Source organism: Cyprinus carpio, chromosome B10 (genome assembly GCF_018340385.1).
Source record: "Cyprinus carpio isolate SPL01 chromosome B10, ASM1834038v1, whole genome shotgun sequence".
NCBI classification, from domain to species: Eukaryota; Metazoa; Chordata; class Actinopteri; order Cypriniformes; family Cyprinidae; genus Cyprinus; species Cyprinus carpio.
The window spans coordinates 12,922,213-12,944,949 of record NC_056606.1 but is presented as its reverse complement, the minus strand read 5'-3'; the positions used below and the strand labels follow the sequence as shown (position 1 = coordinate 12,944,949).

At 35.2% G+C, this 22,737-nt stretch overlaps 3 protein-coding genes across 6 annotated transcripts; all 3 read right to left on the bottom strand.

Moving 5' to 3' along the window:
• Positions 1-933: 933 nt before the first annotated feature.
• si:ch73-52f15.5 (uncharacterized protein LOC100150557 homolog) lies at positions 934-3,933 on the bottom strand. 2 transcript variants are annotated; one of them, XM_042732596.1, is made up of 4 exons: positions 3,813-3,933; positions 2,709-2,897; positions 2,216-2,617; positions 934-1,522 (listed from the first exon to the last, which is right to left on the bottom strand). In XM_042732596.1, the coding sequence occupies exons 2-4, from the start codon at positions 2,890-2,892 to the stop codon at positions 1,479-1,481; spliced, it is 630 nt and encodes a 209-aa protein (XP_042588530.1). In that variant the 5' UTR covers positions 2,893-2,897; positions 3,813-3,933; the 3' UTR covers positions 934-1,478. The 2 variants fall into 2 exon arrangements, with proteins under 2 accessions (XP_042588530.1, XP_042588531.1); XM_042732597.1 differs by having other exon boundaries at positions 2,709-2,893; positions 3,813-3,895.
• A 162-nt stretch (positions 3,934-4,095) lies between these two features.
• Positions 4,096-10,123, bottom strand: htatsf1 (HIV-1 Tat specific factor 1). 3 transcript variants are annotated; one of them, XM_042732595.1, is made up of 11 exons: positions 9,979-10,116; positions 8,741-8,885; positions 8,475-8,664; positions 8,138-8,354; positions 7,999-8,046; positions 7,637-7,791; positions 7,156-7,319; positions 6,922-7,018; positions 5,240-5,329; positions 4,993-5,130; positions 4,096-4,629 (listed from the first exon to the last, which is right to left on the bottom strand). In XM_042732595.1, exons 3-11 carry the CDS (start codon positions 8,637-8,639, stop codon positions 4,345-4,347), a joined length of 1,359 nt encoding a protein of 452 aa, XP_042588529.1. In that variant the 5' UTR covers positions 8,640-8,664; positions 8,741-8,885; positions 9,979-10,116; the 3' UTR covers positions 4,096-4,344. The 3 variants fall into 3 exon arrangements, with proteins under 3 accessions (XP_042588529.1, XP_042588528.1, XP_042588527.1); XM_042732594.1 differs by having other exon boundaries at positions 8,475-8,639; XM_042732593.1 differs by lacking the exon at positions 8,741-8,885 and having other exon boundaries at positions 8,475-8,639; positions 9,979-10,123.
• A 104-nt stretch (positions 10,124-10,227) lies between these two features.
• Positions 10,228-22,299, bottom strand: LOC109097644 (adhesion G-protein coupled receptor G4). The gene is made up of 30 exons (XM_042732592.1): positions 22,169-22,299; positions 21,600-21,682; positions 20,775-21,425; positions 19,639-19,736; positions 19,472-19,542; positions 19,358-19,388; positions 18,715-18,758; positions 18,378-18,526; positions 18,063-18,269; positions 17,810-17,941; positions 17,621-17,694; positions 17,427-17,509; positions 17,303-17,336; positions 17,096-17,118; positions 16,845-16,993; positions 16,420-16,543; positions 15,613-15,719; positions 14,851-15,055; positions 14,352-14,520; positions 13,295-13,441; positions 13,077-13,202; positions 12,947-12,992; positions 12,754-12,857; positions 12,240-12,361; positions 11,870-12,138; positions 11,677-11,782; positions 11,277-11,557; positions 11,099-11,200; positions 10,856-11,020; positions 10,228-10,770 (listed from the first exon to the last, which is right to left on the bottom strand). Exons 1-30 carry the CDS (start codon positions 22,171-22,173, stop codon positions 10,619-10,621), a joined length of 4,059 nt encoding a protein of 1,352 aa, XP_042588526.1. The 5' UTR covers positions 22,174-22,299; the 3' UTR covers positions 10,228-10,618.
• Between the last annotated feature and the right edge of the window lie 438 nt (positions 22,300-22,737).

Genomic DNA, 22,737 nt, shown 5'->3' with positions numbered 1-22,737 from the left:
TCTATTTTTTTTTTTTTTTTAATTAGCAGAAGTTGCATTTAGTGGCTCTCTAGGCGTAGTTATGCTGCTTTAAGGTTTGTGGGCAGCCTGTGACTTTCTTCTCCTAAAGAGTCTCCCAAAGTGTTGTTAGCAGTAATAACTGTTTTGTTAAAATGTGGGAGTAAGAGAGTGTGAAAAGCCATCCTCACATGCATGTGCATTCCCTACATCCCCTGAATACATGCACAGCGGAGAGTGCTGTTGAAGCGAAGCATGTAGGAGGACATCTGTGGTGTGGGGATCTCATATATTTATGAATGACTGAGTGGGAGACAAATCCCCCTTTGGCACCATTGCTCAGCACTTCTGAACTTTTAAACAGAGGCACGTGACGTTAGTTTGCAGAGATGTGTGGGCAGTCTTGATGTACAGTTGAGTCTTTAGCCTCAAAGAAATGTCTCTTTTGATGCAAATCAATGCTTTGAGCAGGAGATACAGAATGCAATTGACTTTTTTATTTATATATTTGTAATTGTCTTTAAAAATCTTTAAATTAAACAAACTGAAAGCTAAATCTAACAGACGGTCAAGGAGGTAAAATAAAAATTAAAAAAAACTAAACTAATATGATGTATATATGAAAAGCAAAAAGAAAAATTAAAATTTATAACTGCAAACCTGCTGAAAATCAAATTTCTAAATGTGTAAAGTATGAACAAAAGGACAATTTTCATGCAGGATTTATTAAATAATGTGTTATCTGTCTATTCATACTGAAAACAGATTATTATATATAATTCTTGAAAATAATTAAGGAAACTCATCATTGTGCAAAGCCTTTAGCTATTTTGTCACATCAAAAGTGAGGGCTTGTGACAGGGAAATACATCACTGCTTGAGGGAAAAAGTGTAAAGCAGGTTTTGCAAACAGGTTTGTAAAGATGAAGTCCAATATCATTTGAACAGTTTCAAAGAAATTTATTTTTGGTTTGCTCATATAAGTTCACTTTTACCATTGCATCAGCTTTACTTGGCCTTCTGTGTAAACTTATCTAGAGAGTTGATACGCTTGTTGATGAGGTTTTAAATGGTTTTTCATTCCTCAAAGTATGAAAGAGAAAAGTTTCATTTAAAAAGTATTGAATATCGTTTTTGCATTACGTAAATTATGGTCTACAGTAATAATATTAATATTCAAAACACAGAATACTATACACAAAGAAAGTTTGGTAAAACTATAAATGTATTACAAATCATATAAATGATTCCAATCAGGTATTCTCATGTCCTACAAGATCGCTTATGCACATGCTCATGGCTAAATCAAGCAATTAACTGCCATTCATCACTGAGGAATGTCTGACATCATGAATATAATGGTTTGAGTCACTCTTCCAGAGGTCTAAAAACCACAGCATTCCTAAGCTTACATAATAATGCAAACACGGGTAGTCTTGTGCTGAAAATATATTTTCATCATAGAGCCAGAAATCGCTTCTTCAATACCAGTACAAATCCTTACTGATTTCTGACACAGGCACACCTGAAAAACACAAGATGATCACAAATAAGTAATTTATCACCACCTAAACAAACACTTCATTTATGCACTGCAAGTAAGTCTGCATTCCAAATATGCATATTTCCCTACTATATGTAGGCGAAACAGAATGTTTATGTGAAAAGAATATAATGTCTCACAAAACAGTAGACAAAGGGTGTCTGGATGACTTGTTACTTGACTTAAAGGGATCGTTCACCCACAAATGCAAATTCTGTCATCATTTACTCACCCTCAAGTTGTTCCAAACCTTTCTTCTGCTGGACACAAAAGAAGATATTTTGAAAAATGTGGGTAACCACAAACAGTTTTTGGTCCCCATTGACTTCTATACTATGGACGTCAATGGGGACCAGCAACTATTTGGTTACCCACATTCTTTGAAGTATGTTCTTTCATGTTCAATCTCAAAGAAACTCATACAGGTTTGGAACAACTTAAAGGTGAGTTAATTATGATAGAATTTTCATTCGGTGGGTGAACTATCTCTCTAAATAGATTATTTTATAATCAAACAGAATGCACTTTTTTAATAGTCTGATGATCAGCTTGTCTTGGTTTGTGTTAATTACTAAATGACTGCTCTTTATTTTTCTTTAATGAATGATTAATTGAATTCCTTGCATTTGCATTAAATACATTTTTGCCCAAATAGCTAGCAATTGGCCTAATTACCCGAATCTAGGCCGATCCTGCTTCCATCCTTAAAGGCCGTACCAGAATTCCACTCTTGTCTGGTTTCTGATTTTGAGAAGGGCGAGATCATGATGCCCCCTGTTGGCCGATCCATTTGTAACAGGTTCAGGTAAGAGCTGGCACTGCTCTCAGCAGCCATGGGCTGTTGGTAGAGTATCTGAGGCAGTTCGTAGGCTGTGCCCTGTCTGGGTGGACATGGCCAGAGGGACGAGGAGGATGATGATGATGATGATGATGACAGTACTGAAGGATTCACAATAACTCCCTGGGATGGAGGTGGAGGTTCCATGGTTGTCAACTGGGCCAGCTTTGAGGAGCCGGAAGAATGCATGGACTTAGACCATGTTAGACCAGAAGAAGCCCATGATGATGAGGGAACATCTGGGATAAAAAAAAAACTCATTAGATATAGATAGATAGATAGATAGATAGATAGATAGATAGATAGATAGATAGATGCATATTAACACACCAGATTTGGGAATCCTATTGCTGTCCTTGGCTTTAGTACTGAGGTCTTTTGGTGTGGTTGCTTTATTCAGGGCACGGAAGAAGTGCTCATCCACTGCAGTGTTGATGTCACCTTGATAGTATGTAAAGAGCTGAGGAGGATCTTTACACTCCTCTGAGTGATTTAACACTCTGTCCGCCATCATCCTGACTTAGGAATACAACATAGATGGGTTATTTTACATTTTGTCTTTATTCTCTCTCATATTTCACATTGAAAAACAATTTACTATGCTATACATTAAGCTAAATAAAACAGGAAACACTGTCATACAATTCTTTGTAGGAGTGAACTCTCTAAGGACATCAAAGATTTCTCATTAACACTTTATCTTATGTATACACTAAACAATTAAATGTATATAAATGTTAGCATTAAAGTTTTTTCATGGATTTGTAATTTCACAACCTTGAGAACAAGGATTGTATAATTAAACTGTAAAAATGTTTTTTTTTTTTTTTTTTTTTTTACAAATATTAAGCACAACTGTTTTCAACATTAATAACAATGTTTCTAAAGCACTAAATCTGAATATTTGAATAATTTCTGAAGTATCACGTGACACTCAATATTTGATAAATGACTGCTTTCACATTACCTGTAGCCTTGGTGAGCATAAAAGACTTCTCTCAACAATATTAAACAACTCCAACCAACCCCAAAAGATAAAAAGCAGTGTATACTACAATTTATGAATGTAGCTTGAGATGGCAGTGCAGTTTATTAATATTTAAACATTATTTATTTGATAGAATATTTAAACCTCATCCAACAAAAAACGCTTAAAAGAAAAATCTAATCAAACTGGTAATAACTGGCTATACAAAATCCTTAAGGAAAACAAAATTAATTATAATAATTGTAATTCATATAAATAAGCTCTTATTTATTCTAGAAATAAACATACAACTTCAAAAAATAAGTAAAAAAAAAAAATAAATTTAAATCCACACTTCTAAAAGGAAACAAGCAATGTTCCTACTTATACTTCAAGCACTCTTTTCTCAAATTGAAACAGGATTTTAATTGCATTCACAAATGAATTCAGAACCCCAAACTGCTTACCAAACTGAATCCAGCCAACATCCAGCCACCGATCATACTAAAACAAAACAAATGTGATACTACATGCAGGAGGTGCTCTTCTTTACTTGTGCACTGAAAAATGCACCCGAGCGAGTTGAACAAGGTCTCTCAAACAGATAAAACCACAGCTGTCATTAGGCTTACATGGAACTACACACAAGGAAACTGCTTGTTTTTTGTTTCCATATAAACCAAAGATCATGTTAGTGAGTGATGTTACTAATGAACATCTTTTTCATGAAAGCAAGAAACAATGACGAGGTCACAAAATGTTTTTTTTTTACTACAAAACTATTAACAGATGTTCAAACTGATTCAATGACACACATTAGCATAAAGGACGAAATTGAAAAATGAAATTATTTACAGTCAAATTTCAATTATTGTCCATATTTGGATATGGTGAAATGCAGACATGTCATGGGAATAAACAATTAAAAGAAAACACTGTATATTAGCGTGAAGATGTTTTAGCAAGAGACATCAAACAAGTCGTCTTTTCTCTCAACATCTATGCATCCTCATCATCACTTCCTGCTAAACTGCTATCGGTCGACGCTACTCCTCCTTCCTCCTCCTCATCCTCCTTCTCATCTTTCCCCTCCTGTGGTTTTGCGGTGCTTTTGTTTGCATGTTCCTCCTGCCGAGTCTGTTCTGCTGCTTCGTGTGTGCTGGAATTTTGTTGTTCAGCTTCTTTTGAAGGGTCCTCTTTAGCTTTGGCAGATGTACTCTCTCCACTCAGGAAAGAACCCCAGGTTTTCAGTCTCTCTTCTCGTTCTCGTGAGGTTTCCTCAACCTGGGTGACCAGAGCCAAAATGTGAGACAAAGAAAAATAAGCAGAGGAGAACAGAAATTATCAATTTGTAATCATTTTGTTGGGAGAGTCTGCCTTGCATGTTTGTTTTTTTTTACTCAAATGTAATAACTTTCCTTTTCCCCATTAGACTATTGGATAGTGTTAAATAACAGCCAAATAGCTACTTAGGGACTGTTTTGGAACCTGCATTCAGTTTTGTATGTACAGTAACACATGCTTTGCATGATTTAGCAAATTCCTGATTGATAAACTAAAGTCCCTCTCTACATTTTCTCTCTTCAAACATCCGGTTTCATTCAGAAAATATCAGATTGAGGAATCAAAATAGGCCAAATATTTTACCTGGTAGTCAGTTACACCATCCCACAGCTGTGCTGATAGTTTCCTCCCACCAAACCAGCGCCCATTCAGAGCCGTCTGACACATGTCCGCCTCTTCAGGATCTTTAAAAGCCACAGATGCCACTCCATCAGGGTGTCTCTGATTTCCATGGAAAAAGCAAAGAGTATAGTGTTAGAAATGATGGAGAGAGAGACATTTAAATGGTCATTTGTTGTATTATATTAATTGTGGACAGGAGAGGACTTACATCAAAGATGATGACCTTCTTCACTTGCCCAAATTTCTCACATTCTGTCCGTAGATCATCTCTGTACTCATTCAGAACCAACGGATCCTCCTGGATGAGACATAGGGTGCAGCTCTTTAACACATTGTCAATCAAAAGTATGGACACATTTGACTTAATTTATATTGCTCATTAATAAAAAAAAAAACTAAAAACTAAACTGGTAACACTTTAGTATAGGAACCAATTCTCACTCTTAACTAGCTACTTATTAACATGCCTATTATTAATGTATTGGCTGTTTATTAGTACTCATAAAGCACATTTTCTGCATGACCATATTGCACATCCCTAATCCTACCCAATACCTAAACTTAACAACTACTTTACTAACTATTAATTAATAAGCAGCAGATTAGGAGTTTGAAGCAAAAGGCATAGTAAATGATTTGTTAGTAGCAAGAATTGGACCTTGAAATACAGTGATCAAAAAAATTTATTTAAAGGCTTATGGTTAAACGATTAAAATAACTTTGACAAAATATAAATTGTGCCTAACTGGTCCTAAAATTAAAAAATGGATGAGGTTGCACTGATTTTTGTATGTCCAGAGTGTGCAGAGCTGAAATCTAGCGAAGGATAGCAACTTTGAAGAAGCTGTAATATAATATGGTTAGTTTAATATTTGTGTTCAGTTTCTATACTTCCATTTGCTATTATCTAGTACATTACTGTTTAAAGGGCTGGTAAGGTTTAAATTTAAATTTAAAGCTATTAGTCTCGTATGCTCTCCAAGCTGCATTCATCTGATCAAAAATATAGCAAATACAATTAAAACAGTTAACATTGTGAAAAATGATTACAATTACAATTTGAATCATTGCACAAATCTTTAGTGTCACATGATCCTTCGGAAATCATTCTAATAAGCAGATTTACTGCTCAAGAAACATATTTTATTATCAATGCTTAAAACAGTTGTGCTGCTTAATATTTTTGAGGAAACCAAACATTTCCTCAAATTCTTTGATGCACAGAAACATCATGTAATTGCTGAGTTGAGTTTGGTTGAGTTTATTTATCAAGTTAAAATATTAACTTCGTAAAAATAAACCTTACTGACTCCAAATGTTTGAACGATAGAGTGTATGTAGTTTATCTCAGACTTAAATTATCTATAATTGAGCCCTATATTATTTACAGTTGCGTCACATACATAGTTTTCGTAAGATACTTAAATTTAGTAATTTAAGTATCAGTCTCATTCATTAAACAATTAATAGTCCTAGAAACCATGACGATGCGTGAACTGCAGATCCACACCTGCATTCATGCTCTCATCTGACCCTTTAGGTTGCACCTAATTCAGGAATGCAGACAGACCAGCTGTGAGATGTTCATAGCTGCTTCAGAGAAACTAAACAATGCCATAGCTCTAAACTGTTGCTAATCAAGAGCATTACTGTAATTAACTTCATACACCATGAATACCAGTACAAGGCTGAAGTTATTCTGAACTGTAAAAAGAAATTCTGTAGGTCTGTTTTTAGCTGCAGCAAAAGATATTTGACAAAAGACACTTTTTTGATGCAGACGGCATTCAATGTAAAGTGCTGCCAACAAAATGTTCTTCTATTCACTAACATCTGTAGTATGTTCCAGTGTTTCTGAGGGTGTGTCAGCATGTTTTGTGATTAACTTGCCTCAAAGTCACTGGGATGAAACATGTTTTGGATGATGATGACTTTTTCATGCCTTTTTCGAGTTTCCCCAGCTTTCTCTGGCCTCCAGTCCAGCTGCCTGTTCATCATAAATTACAAATATATCAGTCATAGCTACAGCAACACAAAAATATGGTAATTAGGCAGAGCATTGTTGCACAATGTGTCTAAATCAACTATATAGAGCCGCAGGAGTCAGTCTGAACAGGTTCTTACTTTTGTTGCTGCTGAAGCTTTTTACGGTATTCTTTGTTCTTTTTCTTCTTCTTGCTGGCATCATATTGTCCTTTGAGCTCGAATCGCGCTGCCTCCACATGCAGCTGGTAGCCCCGAATCTCTGTCTCATCCAAAAGCCGCACGGCAAGAGCTACAGACTCTTTCTGCAGTATTTGGATAGTATATAAATAATATTAGAATAGCATTGAATATAAAGTACAGTAAGTGGTTTTAACTTTTTTTATACATTATTTTTTTTCTTTTTTTTTTTCTTTTCAGAGCTGATTGTAGACCTCTGAGCTTATGCATCTTATTTTTTGAGTAAACATTGGCAAAAATATCCACATATAATGCTCTTTTACTCATAAACTAAGATGCATGAGCACAGATCAATGAATCCTATGATCGATCATTTTCATTCACGATTTTCAGCACAGCACAAGGGATAAATAAACTTGATCGTAGTTTTACAATGACCAACCTTCAGGTAGCAGCAAAGTCCATCTCCTTTTTGGTTTCCGTCCTTGTCCTTGTAGAGCTTGATTTTATAGTCTTCTGTGATAGGATCACGCATTACAAGTCCACATTTGGACATGACCTCCACAAACTCATCAGGAGTTATGTCTGGAGGAAGACCTAGAAAGGAGACACATTCACTGAAAGACATTTTGTGAGCCTAACTTTGGATTGTCAGCTCTTATTTAAACCAGCCAAGTGACCTAAAAACCAGAAATGGCCAGTAGAGGGAGTCATACCAGTATTTAAAACATGATAACCAACTTCATATCAAAATTATAAACAAACAGTAATCTACTGTAATCTAAAAATGGGGAAATTATTTACCAGTCACATAAACATTGGTGTTTTTGTCCTTTTCAACTTCAAACCATCCTGTAAAACACAACACTCAATGTTTATTTGGTTATATAATTAGAATACTTGGTAAAAAAAAATAAAAAATCGGTAGTGAATAACTTCTAACCTGGATCTGCTTTCCTTTTCTCTCCTTTCTGAGCTCCCTCCTTAGTTTTTTCCTGGTTTGAGCTCTCCTCCAGCTTCTTGGGTTCTTCTGGTTTCTTGGGCTCCTCTGGTTTGGCAGGGAGAAAGTCAGTGACAGGAATCACAGCACTTGGATCAGGGGCCCCTTCCTCATTGAATCCATAGTTTGCTTGATATGCTGCGATGAAATCATCATTTACCTAGAAAGAAACAAATAACAGGCGAACCTTAATAAAGAGCTTATTTATTAATTAGCTCTGACTGGGTTATGAAAACAGAATTGTTGATTAAATGTATTGTTTTGTTTGGTAAGGAGAGACCTTTGGAAACCATGCTCTCTTTTCCTGGTCCCAGTCGTACACAGTGCCGTCTTCTGGGTCGACGTATGTGTATGGATCTTCTCCAGCCTCTCGCCTCTGTCCATACAGCTGCTGCAAACGGAGCTGCTCATGGAACTCTTTATTACCGTCTGAGTCCCCGCTCATCTACAGAAACCAAGAGAACACAGAGCTACTTAATGTAAAAAATAATGAGCTCTGCAGACACAAAAGACACATGTATTTAAATATTAGGGGTGTAACGGTACATGTATGCGTCCTGAACAGTAATGGTACGGATGTCACGGTTCAGTTCATGCAGTCAGACGATGAATACAGTCAGTCGTAGTCAATCAATCCAAATCCAATGCAACGCTAACCGACACAGCAGGAAAAAGCAGAAGAAGAGACGATCTACGCACCAATCCAAAACAAGAACGCTGAGTTCAGATGGCATGCTGAATATAAATCGGAACAGGTTTTTTGTTTTATTTTGGCTGATCTCTATTCCAGAACAGCACACAAACTGCATTGCAATCATTTCCCAAAATGTAATTTGTGTGGAATTTTTATGAGGTCTGTAAAGAAGGAGAAAATACTGTACCAGGCAGATCAAGCTCACTGTTCACAATGCTCAAAAAATATGAAGACAAATATGTGGGGGTTTATATGAATGTATCTCTGAGAGGAGCTGACCGTCTTCAGAAATGTTTCAATCTTATTTTCTTCTCTTACCTCCATATAATGTATATTAAAGAAGTGTTTATAATCGCAGCTGCTTGGTTTACAGCGGACACCAAGGAAACGCTGTATTGCTGCAGTTCCATAAGCGCCACCTGCTGTCAGAGAATATATCTGCATTTTCATTCAATCTGTCTTCTGTTTTTGTTTTGTGCAGGTGTCTTATGTAACATAACTTCACAACTCTAAAGTCATACAATTCTATTTTTGCTTTAAATCTCGAAATTATACAATCTAATTAAAATCAAAAACAACTGCTCATGTGACATGTATGTAGCACTGCTCTCTTTTAAAAATAAATAAATAAATAAAAAAATCTTGTTGTACTGAACTCGTATCGAACCCTGACCCCAAAACCGAGGAGCTTACCGAACCGTTATTTCTGTATACCGTTTTATATATATATATATATATATATATATATATATGCAATTAGATATATACACAAAATCTCAAAAACCAGTGAAACTTTAGAGTTACAAGGGAATTATAACTGGCAACTACACTGGAAATAAATGACTTGTGGGCGTTCAATATGAATTGCCGCTTCATTTGGCGTCTGTTATGAGCTCTCAATGTTTTCAGCCAAAACATCTTGATAGTTTTGATGATAGAAAGACTGATGTGAACTGACCCAGATCAATCCGCTTATGTTGATGTGACGAGTAAACACAGATGTGCTTATTGGCTTAATAGATTTAATATATGATGTGAACAATAACACCTTTATTCTGCTTTAACATTTTATATATTAAAAAGAACCCACCGTTTCCAGTGCTGATCCTCCAAAACGTACAAGTGTTGCACTACCGAAGAAGAACGTGCAAGTCCGCCGCTATGCTTCTTCCGGAATGCAACTGTCGGCCGCACATGTGTAGTTCCTCTTTCTAAGGTCCCGTTTGCAGTACTTTTACTGTCTATGGTACTAATAAGTCTATAGGTGCGTATAAGTTTAAGTACACAATGTATAGTGGGTCATTTGAGACGCAGCTTATGTTTTTCATTCAAATTCACGTTTTAGACTTGAAAGATTTATTTAGACCTTAAAGATTTATTAAGGAAACGTGTTGATTATTTCACAAAAAGGCCACATCTCCTCAAAGAAATGATACAGTTTTATACATCATTTAAATATTTAACGTTGATACAGGAATAGGTGCATACTAGTACAGTAACTCCCAATCAAGTCAGATTTTTTCATTTTCTGTTTAAGGTTCAGCATACCTTTTCTTGATTTTGCTATTATTTCATGAAACAATGATAAGATATAATGTGATATGAGCTGAGGAATCAGTTTTCTACATATTTATTCACTCATTTATTAAGAGCCAAGTGTCATTTTAAAATTGAAAGTTACCAGAATAATGTGTGCTTCTGTACAGAGCAACAAACAAAAACAGTCACATTTATGTTGGATAGATATCTGCGTCAAATCCATTCTTCCATGGCCTTGAAGGAAACTCAAGCCCACTTGCTGTGGCAGGAGATGTATCATATGGAAGAACCATCAATCCTGCTCTGGCTCTTGGTATTACGAAACTGTTTTCATATACAAATCCTATCACAGGAAAAGTTAAGACAAGAAAGCATCAAAGATTTGAACATTATAGCATTAACAATTTATCATATTGGTAATGTCTTACCAAGGTCGGGTCTTGTGATAGTCATTTGATGTTGATTGGACTCTAAGGAAACCGTTGAGCTCTGAGTTGAATTAGACTTGATGGATCTCACAGATGCCATGAAAGGAAACGTATTTGGTGGATTGGGTTTGTGTTTGGGAACCACAGTTGCAGTTTGGCTCCATTCTAAAAAAACAATCAAGAAGTTAGCATTTGTGTTTTCCAAGATTGTTAAGGTTGCAAGAAAGAAATTTGTGTTTTTACCAGAGCATTCCTGCAGCTTGAAAGCTCCACAACATAAATGTATTCTCCACTGCTTGCGTACGTTTTCCTTCATGAGACAATGGAACACAAAAATAAAGAAACCTGGAACAAATCACAACATATTAATGGATTGGATGCTAAAAGTGAATCTAAATGTATTTTATGTGCTCTTTCTCACCTTGAAGGCTGTTCAGTATGGAGAACAGGTAGAGGAGGAACACTTTAACAGGACCCCAAGCGAGAAAAGCCACAGACCAGGTGAGACCTAATAAGAAGGTAAGGCTCACCACAGCCCGCAGGTCTTTCAAGATCCCACTTCGGGTGCCGGCCGGTTGATTGACTTGCATGTTTCGGATCTGGATCAGAACCACTAAGAAGATGGAGCCATTGCACAGTAGTATAAAGGCTATGTAGCTCACTACTGACACGTAGAAAACCACATCATTTTGCACCCAGCAACTGAAAAAGATGAAATAATTCCCTTTCATTTGGCATGATGGTAATATAAAGTTATTACTTATCTGTAGTGCTATTCTGTCACGATTTTCATGAAAAATCAATAATTTAACTTCACTAACAACATTTCTGAATCATCCAGTGTCATTTGAGAATCACTCATGGTGTTCATGCCATATGCATCCCTCTTTATAGCCACCACCAAGCCACATATAATAAGTGGAATCCCTGTACAAAGACATAATGGATGTTAAACAGAGATGAATTGAAAACATAAATCTGTCTCTAAACGTTAAATGATCTTAAATGTCTCACCCCAGCCAAGCAGGCAGAATTTCAAGATGTATGAGGGCACATACACATTGAAAACTTTAACCAAAGCAAAGTACATATTCACAGCCCCTAAGCCCATCCAGGTAAAAGAAGTCAGTAGGAAATAGTGTAAGGTCACCGCCACAGCAATGCACAGGCCATAGATGCCAAAGGAAGAAATCCAGGAGTTCAGCAGGAACACCAGGTTCAGTCCAAGTAATGCAAGAGACAGATTCAACAGAATTTTGGATGGGTAGTCTCTTCTTAACTTCCTGTTAAGAAGCAAAGCATCAAAGTTAATGGCAAAGCAATGTAACATGAAAAATGACTTATAAAATGTAAATTTCTTCATCATTTATAAATTAGAGCTTACTCTAAAAGGGTGTATGTTAGCACTGTGATCCCAAGAAAGCATGAAGACACACCACAGCCCATGTATGTAATAAGAGTGAGGATTTGCTCATTCTTCTCATCAATGGGAGTCCTGGACACATCCTAAAATTAAAAAGAAAAAAATTCATGGCTTAATACATATTATTGAGGCTTAAATATCCAATGCAAATATACTAGCTTCTCTATTCTTTTTGTATTCTATCTATTTGTTTTCTTTTTATTATACAATTAACAAAAGCAAAAAAAAAGGCCTCTACCAATAGCTTGTGCTATTCTTTTTCTATACTATTGGTTTTCTTTTTATTATACAATAATAAAAAAAAAAGCTAACTGGGACTTGTTATAGCACTTGCGAATCATTGCTCTTTTGTTGATTTTAATTGGTTCCATTGTCTTCATTTGTAAGTCGCTTTGGATAAAAGTGTCTGCTAAATGACTAAATGTAAATATATAAGTAATTGTAATTGAGTATCAAACACAGAATCGTTTCGTACCAGCAGCACTCCAAAGTGGGTCATGTGGTCACACAGACAGGTTGTGTAATCACTGCTGCTATTATACGTCCAGCACCCCTTTGGATTCCATCCGCCATATCCATCTAAAACAGGACATGCACAAACCCACCCACACATGAGATGTAGAATGTGAGAAGAAGAATAATGTGTTCATGTAGTCCAGGTGACTTGCCATTCTTATTGAAATCCCAGAAGACACACTGGACATCTTGATCTTTCTGTTAAAGGTAAAGACAGTTTAAAAATGATTTCTGCCAGTGTTTTTAAATTTTCTGGACATTACTAAGAACAACCATACTTACTTTCTTACTTGTTAGATGGTGCAGAGTGACGGCAACATATTCTTTTAGGTTTTCAATGCATCCTGTGGCATTAGTCACACTTGCAGACACCACATAAGTGTTCAGTCTTTTCCCATCTGGGTCATCCTGAGACAAATTCACAATTATAGCATGTGAAAATAATCTAACAGTGAGATGTAAAATGAACATCTGCCACTGACAAAGTAAGATGAAGTCACCTTTGTTTGAAAGAGAGTCGGAACTCCATAAAACTGAAACTGAACACGTGGGCTGGTGTTGTTTATAATGGGGAATCTCTCTTGTATTTCAGAGGGCAGAGAGATGAAGGCCACTGTACCACTAAAAGGTTCCCGGTTGATATGAATCTATAGAAGAAAAGCGTTTGATCATTGTGTGATGATTTATATGATTCATTACATTATATTTTCTTAGGGTGAAAAAATATAAAATATAAATACAAATTTGCTGGCCAAATTTTATCTGAAACATTCAATGATCAATACTTGATGATGCTTAATCTCTGTATATATATATATATATATATACATATATATATATATATATATATATATATATATATATATATATATATATATATATATATTATATATATATATATATATATAAAGATTATAAATTAAATTAGAAATTATCATAAAAATGCTTACATAAATAATAAATTGTATGCTAATTATATTATATATTTATATTATATTATGATGCATGCAGAGTGTTTCAAAAGTTTGGGTTTCTCAAGATTTTGTTAAATGTTTTTTTAATTATTATTATGCTCACCAAGGTTGCATTTATTTGAGCAAAAAACAGTAAATATTACAAAATGTATGTTTTATTAAAATATTATAACATACACTTTTAATTTATATTTAAATGTAACTTATATTTAAATGGTTACTCCAGTGTCCCATGATGCCTCAGAAACCATTTTAATTAGCTGATTTGCTGCTCAAGACACATTTCTAATTATTATCAGTGTTGAAAACATTTGTGCTGCTTATTATATTTTTATTTATTTATTTATTGTGGAAACCATGATCAGTTTTTGAGGATTCTAAATGTAACAGAGTTAGTCTGAAATATTTTTTGTAACAATATAAGGGTCTTTACTGTCACATTTCTATTGAAGTTAATGCATTTTTGCTTAAGTACAGGCCTAATTGTTTCATAAACAAACAAAAAAAGTCTATCCCCAAACCTTTGCACAGTTGTGTATAAAAATAAAGTTCCACTAGTTTCGTGACAGTGTTATGCACTCACCTCAGGGTTTAAGCCTTTGTTAGTGGAAGAGACTCCAAAGGTAAGGTTGTGAAAATTTCCTTGGTCAATATTGACCACTGATATTGCTAAGGCAGGAGCTGTTAAGCTGAATGACTCTCCACTGAACCCTAACATCTGGTCTCCGACAGACTCTGTGATGTTCAGAATGCTATACAAATACAGGGAAGGATGTTTTGTTTACATGGAAAGCATAAAATCTGCCTGTAAAACCCTCACATCAACAGCAGACCTAATTTAATATATATTTGCACACAATATATTTCACTGTTAACCACATAAATGAAAAATCATTTCCTATATTTGTTTGATTTTTATTACTTTTATTGTTTAATAAAAATCAAGCAAATATATTAAATGAACACTCAGTATAACAAACACACACACACACACACACACACACACACACACACACACACACACACACACACACACACACACACACACACACACACACACACACACACACACACACACACACCTGTTGGTGAAAGGCAGCAGGTTGCTGTCAGACTCCAGGATGTCAGATGTGATGTTGATGATGACCTCTCCCAGCGGAGGCGTGATCACACTAACGTTAATCACATCAGCTAGTTTATCGAGTACCGTTGAGAGCTCGTACTCATCCAGATTTTTGTTCTCATGTATCAAGTCCTCAATCATGATCAGAATATCTTCTGCATTGTCTAATAGGCAAATTGCATAGGATTGTTTTTAGGATGCACCCATGTACTATAGATATTTGTATCATACAGAGGCTAATGTGTTAAAACAGATTCCTATCCACTTGTGTATTTGCTGTGAATGAGATGATGGTATGTTCAATTCAGTTCATTTCTGTTTAGTTTAAAGGAAACAAATGATTTCTGAAATGCTGAAAATTTCCTCACCCTCAGCCCATCCAAGACGTGTAGAGAAATTTAGCATTACATCACTTGCTATCAGCAGTGGGTCTTCTTTGTGTGTCACAAGATGTTAATTGATGGATTGTGTGTCAATTTTTGGATTATGGTGATGTTTTTGTCAGCTGTTTGGACTCTAATTCTGACAGCACCCATTCACTGCAGAAGATCAGCTGGTGAGCAAGTGATGTGATGCTAAATTTGTCCACAATTTGTTCCAAAGAACATCTACATCTTTGATGAGATTGAGAGTACTCACTGAGAGTGAGTACATTTTCAGCAAATGTCCATTTCTGGGTGAGCTATTCCTTTAACTAGAAGCTTGTGTATTTAATGTTCACCATAAGTGACTGTAATGTCCTCCAGGTCTGACACACTGTTGACCACAACCTGGCATTGCCGCAGGTCTGGAGATTTCCAAAGAGCTCCAACGTTTGCATCCAGAAGACTGTTGGAGAGAAGGGTGAGATGGACACAATCAATAAACTTATCAAACCATGAATTATTTGGATCACTTCCCCCCCATTAACTATTGCAAACTGCTCAGAGCTGCTCGACTCCAAGATACACAACATTACATAATGTTGTTCAAGTTCAGGTTTAAAACCTGCTCATCCATTTTATGGCTGTAAATAAACCTTGAACGACTAGAACATTATGGAAACACAAGAGACTGCTTTCGCTCTGCAATGAAATCGATCATACAAACAGTTTTGACATTAATAATACTACTATATGGTACATACATGTGATTAATTGGTTTACAGCAGCCCCTTCAAATATTATATCAGACAGCTTCCTCTTTTTAGAGTTAGTGATTAGGAACAATAACCCAGTGGAGTGTCAAAAGATTTATAGGCAGATTTACAGGCTGTCCATCAATGTCTCATTATGTAGAACAGAAGTGCAAATGTTAAATGATTTCATGCAATTATTATAATTGATTAAATATGAATTGTGTAATTTCAATGCCACTAGTGGCACCAAACATAATTGCAATTGGCTGTTTGAGACATTGGCTCAAACTGTTCCTGGAACATTGTGGGATGTTTTGAGAAAATGGAATGTTTTCTTAAAAAAATTATGAAGCAATTTCTAACTTCAATTCTATTTAGGTTGAAACAAATATTTTTAAGAGAGGCTCTTACCATTGCCTATAGGCTAACTTTTTAGGGTTTCCCACACAGGAAAGTGAGGTGTTGCGCTGAACCCCAGTTTGGGACCAACTGAAAAGCCCTTGCCTGGTGTGATGGTTGTGCTCAGGACATGGCCCTGTTTTTAGATAAGAAAAGAGATACATTCAGACAGCTTTGTGTATGGTTATATAATTCAATTATATATATCAATTATATATATATATATATATATATATATATATATATATATATATATATATCTATATATATATATATATATATATATATATATATATATATATATATATATATATATATATATATAATAATTCTCCAGTTTCTGTCCATATTACAATCAAACACAGGTATGTATTACTGAGAATGTATCATAATTCTGTCATAATCTGATTTTATTTTTCTTTAGATGTATCACATACCAATATAAGAAATTAAAATGTCCTCAGGTTGTGCTTTTAAGAGTACTGCTCCACTGGTGTATTGTTTCTCCAGAAGCCCATGAATCCATTTTTCTGTTTCTCTGATGTCTGTGTAAGTTGTTACCTGGGCATGAAAGACACAGCTATGGCTGGGAACAAGCCATATCAGATAACCCCATTAAAACACATTGTATGTTCACAACAATTATTGTTTACTTTTCTGAACTGCTGTCTTGTAATGAACATCTCACCTTGTTACTGAAAGCAGAGACCGCTGCAAGGCAAATAAACAAGATAATAGAAAACTGAATTATTTTTGTGTATCTAATATAGAGAAAATTTTTTAATTTCAGTTAACATTTCTAAAACAAACATAAATAAAATTTTTTTTTTTTTTTTAATGTTCATTTCAGTAGACAAAAAAAGGAAAATTGCTGTTAATATTTGGAAGTTTGTACCTTTCTTTCCACTTTGAATGATTCTGTTTCCACACTGCAAACGCAAATCAGACATGTTAAAAAAATTCTATAGTGTGTCTTGGGGTTTGGTCTGTTCTCTGCAATAACAAGAAGACTGACTAACCTTCGTTTTTGTGCATGTGTTGAGGAAGTCAAGAGTTTAAAATGCAACACATGTATTCCTTTACCAGAAAGAGTTTCATGAAGCTGCAGTGATGATAAAACAACTGTGACGTGATGCAGAGATGTGATACTTATTTCCTGTTTGACATGCAACGTATTTGGATGAATTTAGGTTCTCTTAGTTTTATATCTTACCCAGGTTGTAATTATGTTCTCAGGGTCACCAGATCCATTGATAGTCACATTGACATTGACACTGAAATAATTTTCTATATTCAATACAGAGAGACATTGTTAAATATTCCATACATTGTAAAATCATGAACTGCATATGACATTGAAGAACATGGTTTTATAACAGAAAACAAAAAGGCAATTTTTGACCTGATATGTTTCCTTCAGGTGAAATAGTAGAAGAGCATGCGGCTGTATTGAATGTAAGACTTCTTGTGGAGGATAAAAAAGTTGTGGAACTTCCTGCCAGGGTTGTTTCCATGGATGGTGTGGAGGTAGTGACTGGTGAAAAAATAAAGAGATAAACATTCAAAGAATCCTGAGTTTATCTAAAATTGCACATAGGCCTATGCATGTTACAGTCCATAAGAGAGAAACTAATACATATAGTTGCTGTACAGACTTTTTTTTGTTTCAGTTGAGGATGAAACAACTTCTGTTGTTATTGCCACTTGATTGGGTGTTGTGCCTGTTGTTTGTGCAGTAGTAATAATTTCAGTAGTTGTAGACGTCAGCTGAGGAATTGTGGTTGTTTGTGTTTCAGTTGTATGAGGCAGAGACTCAGTCGCGGTTAAGGGTGGGTTTGTGTCTAGGTCCGGCAAGAGATCATCTAAAGAGTAAAAAAAAAAAAACATACTGGTATTTGGTTTGTTTGGAAATTATGCTTTATTTGTGTTGGAATTTTTTAAGCATCCTAGCCATCCTGGATCTGATTTACCAAGAGTATATATGAAGATGAAGTTAGCATCTGTTTTTATTTCATAGTGGTCAATTTTGTAACGCTTGGCGAGGATCTCAGTGAGTTCATCCTGTATTTCTCCTACATCAGCATTAGAAATCACATTCAGGTGAGCCAAGCAATCAAACCTACAAAGATAAATAAGGATGACATTATCAAACATTTCTCAAACTTTTAATCAGTAATTATGCATGTTTTTTTTTCTCTCTGAAAGGTAAATAAATATGGCAAAACAAATTAATGAAAGGCAAGCTCTTGCAGATTGTGACAGTTCTTTTAGAAAGGAGATAAGAAGCAAATGAGAAGAGATTATCACTGGCTGAGTCCAGGACTGGTGGCAAACTGTTGCATGGTTCCCCCCTGTAAAGAGATATTTATCTTGTTAGTTTGATGATTTTTAATTTTACATACAAATAGTCTTAAAGGAATAGCTCACCCAAAAATGAAAATTTGTTGAATGTCATCAGAACAGATTTGGAAAAATTTAGCATGCTCGCCAATGGATCGTCTGCAGTGAATGGGTGCCATCAGAATGAGAGTACAAACAGCTAATAAAAACATTATATTAATCCACTAGTAATCCACACGACTCTAGTCCATCAATCAATGTCTTGTGAAGTTATGCTATGTGTTTGCAGGAAACATGATTTAGACATTTTAACTGTAAATTATTTCTTTAGCCAAAATCCAAAATAATGTTTTCTCCAGTGAAAAAGTCAATTCCCTGTTGATATTTTATATTAGCTGGAAGCAACAGCTTGGAAAATTTCTTAATGATAGATTGGTTTCATGCAAACGTGCAGCTTTTGACTTCATAAGATGTGCTGTGATGTAATCCCAAAGATCACTAAATCTGTTCTGATGAAGAAACAAACTCATCTTGGATGGCCAGAGGGTGAGTTCATTTTGTGGATATTTCCATTTTTGGGTGAACTGTTCCTTTATTGCTACTGACGCACCTTTGCACTTCCATTGGAGCGTGTAAGAGTACTGTTGAAAGACAACGTGATTAAATTCAGATTCTTGCCTGAAAAAAATTGTACTATATTTAGAAAGATATTACAGGGTCTTACCTTCCTATAGGAAACACTTTCACTTTATGCAAATGTACAGGATTTGGCCATTCTTGTAATGCTTGTGTCAACTTGGAGAGAGGAAAGATATAGGCTACAAATATTATTGACATTTTGTCTTGGTACTAGCAGCAGTAAAAATTCAAAGTGTGTTTTCTATAGCTTACCCACTGATGAGCAACTTCTCGGGCATCGTAAATGTTTGTTTTGTTTCCATCCTCACGAATGATGATAAGCACTAATTTTACTTCATAAAAAGGCCAGTCTGGAACAAGAGGACATTGTGTCAGATATAAAAGGGTCCAGTATAGAGATAGAGCCTGATAGTATTTAATTAGCGATAATAAACGGTTGACTATATTTCCTTTACACTTAATAAATTGACTTCATATGTAACTTTTGGCCCTCTAGCAATTAAAAATGAATTTGCATTAGTTTTAGGGAAGAACATTGTTTGGTTGTGCTTCGGCTCTCTGAGCAGATGATGGTTTGTGGTACCGGTGCATACAGTGGATATAGACAAATAAATTAGCCTGAGGGTTCTTTGTTTTTACAAGAGCTGATTCCCCGGAGGTTAATGCTTTAAAGGATCCATGGTCGATTTAGTTTTCTTAATCATTATGGCAACAATCTTACAGTATCACAATAGCCTACTCCCACACCATACGAGCACTGCAATAGCCGAACCTACTTTTCTCTCAGTATGATGACGAACAACAAGACGAACACTGCTAGAATATTACAACAATATTAATACTGAAGTTAACAAGCATCATTTGCAATACAGTAGATAACTAAGAAGCAATTTGTCATTTGTGTTTGTATGAATGTGAGTCTGCGGTGGCGTGATACGACAAACATGAAATCCATTTGAAGGGTGGTGGACCAATCAAAATAAAGCATTTCAGAGGGCCGTGTTTTTATTTATTTATTTATTTTTTTGTTTACAATAATGGTTAATGTAAGTTTATTAATAACTATAAACCAACATTTAATTCTAAACTAACTAGTAACTACTGACATCTGAGTGACATCTCTAGCTATATATGTATTACTTGTCCATTTACTTTTTATGTTTATTTACAGTTCATTATCAAAAATAAAGTCACAAAAATCTGGGTTTTAAACTGTATCTATGTTGATATGTTTGTGAAAACTGAAAACCTTATATTAAATAGAAAATAATATTAAAATGTTTAAAGCATTTTTAAAACTTTTTTTTTTGTATTATATTTGTAAAAAAAAATGGCCATATACAGTGGCATTGTTAACAATTTTTTGTGTGTATATTTGTGTCACTTACCGCACTTTTGCGTAAGGTCTTGTATAGGCTTACAGTCTTCGGCTTTGTTCCAGATTCGTTTCTCCCAATGCAGCATATCCCCATCAGTGCAGGCCATCGTGGATATGTCTTGAGCGCTGCGTGCTCGTTTCCACACCCTGAATAGACTTAAGCTGCCCTTCAGTTCAGTGCCCGTCTCGATGCTTATCTTGTTCTTCACAAAATTGTGGGCCACAGCTAAAGTCAGAGTGCCACCGGCGGCCACGCTACAGCAGTTAGGATGCAGAGCCGTTCCTTTAGACTGTGGTTTTAATTCTACTTTGGTTCCATTGATGTAGACTTTTGGCTCAGTCATGGAGTTGGACCAGGTCATGCATATTGAATGCCAGTTGTCCAAGGACACCACTGAAGATTTGGTCCAGACTCTCCCAAACATTATGACATGGAGTTCTGTTCCAAATCCCTTCAGCCCAAGCTCTATGCGTGTCTTATTAGGGTGCAGATACGTGAACGCGGTCCAGTATGAATTGCTGAGCTTCCTCTTTATGTTCACACACACACTGAGCTCATTCAAGGAAGGAATTTTGCGTTCATTTTTCAGCAACCAGAAACTACAGTCCTTCTGCATGAAATCTATCTTCTTCCCCCACAAACTGGTAGCATTTACTAACCCTCAGGTGTAGAAAAAGACATTTGTAAAACACATTTTAGCACATAAACACTTCTGTCAAATTTTCATATATCAAACAAACAAAGCTTAATATGTATCAAGTAACTCAGTTGTCCCAGTTTAGAAATGTGTGTTATAATTTGTGAATGTTAATATATTTTGTACAACAATAATACCTTCATCCTTTGATGCTATTATACATTGAATGAGGAAGATGAATAAGACCTGAACCAGTTTGTTGCGTTTTTCCATTCTCCACCTGACAAAAGGCAAGAAATAATAATACGCACACATTGCATTGTGTTGTGAAATATAACACATAAAACATAGTACAAAGATAAAAAAAAATGAAGCATAAAATTGGTTTTGCTTTTATATTATATATTTTAAGACAGTATATTGAGCTCCACTGCAAACATAGGGTTAAAATTATTTCCCACTTTTAGAAAAAAGGGAACTGTCACTCTTTCAAAAGGTATAAATATGTAACTTTTGGTGGTAATATGCACTTTTAAGTGTACTAATGTTTGCCATTACGTTACTAATACAGCTGTACAAAGATGTACCCTTTAGCTTTTGTTTCCCCGTGCTTTCAAGCTTTTTCTTAGTGTTGAATTATATTCTGATTGGATCATTTTAATAAACGAATCTATAAAAAATAAAAGTAGATGCAAATTATTCAAACATTTTATCAGATGTAACAGAATCCAAATCCAAATTCAAACAACAGAAATAGGCTACTCACCACATTCAGCATCTGCCACTGTCAAATTTCCACATATGTCATTTCTTTATTTAAGAGAGTTTTTGTTTTTTATCATGTATGTTGGTGTGAAGAAATGACTATGAGAGAGATCTTGTGTTCATGTTAAAAAGTCCCCTGGGGAACTTTTGGGTTATTCATTAAGCTCATCAATCATTATCTTATTCAGATTAGCCATGACATACTGTCAACCAATGACTGTGTACATACGCACACCATCTTCATAAAGCAGCTATACGATCAGTCAGTATCTGTTATGATTGATTAGCAAACAACAGGTGCAACATGAAGTATTTTTGTTCACTTTAGTCTGAAATCAACTTCATGAAGCGAAATATAATGTAGGACTTTATCTGGTTCTGAAATGCCTTTACTTTGATCAACTTTACTGATTAAGACAATCTATGCTCTTGATCTCACAATTCATGAATACATTGGTCAGTTCTGAAATGTAAAACACAATTAAAACTGTACTTTTAAATCTACCTTAAAGCATTGTAGAATCTGGCTGTCATTGTTTTTATTATGGTTCATCAGCAGGGGAAAAACAA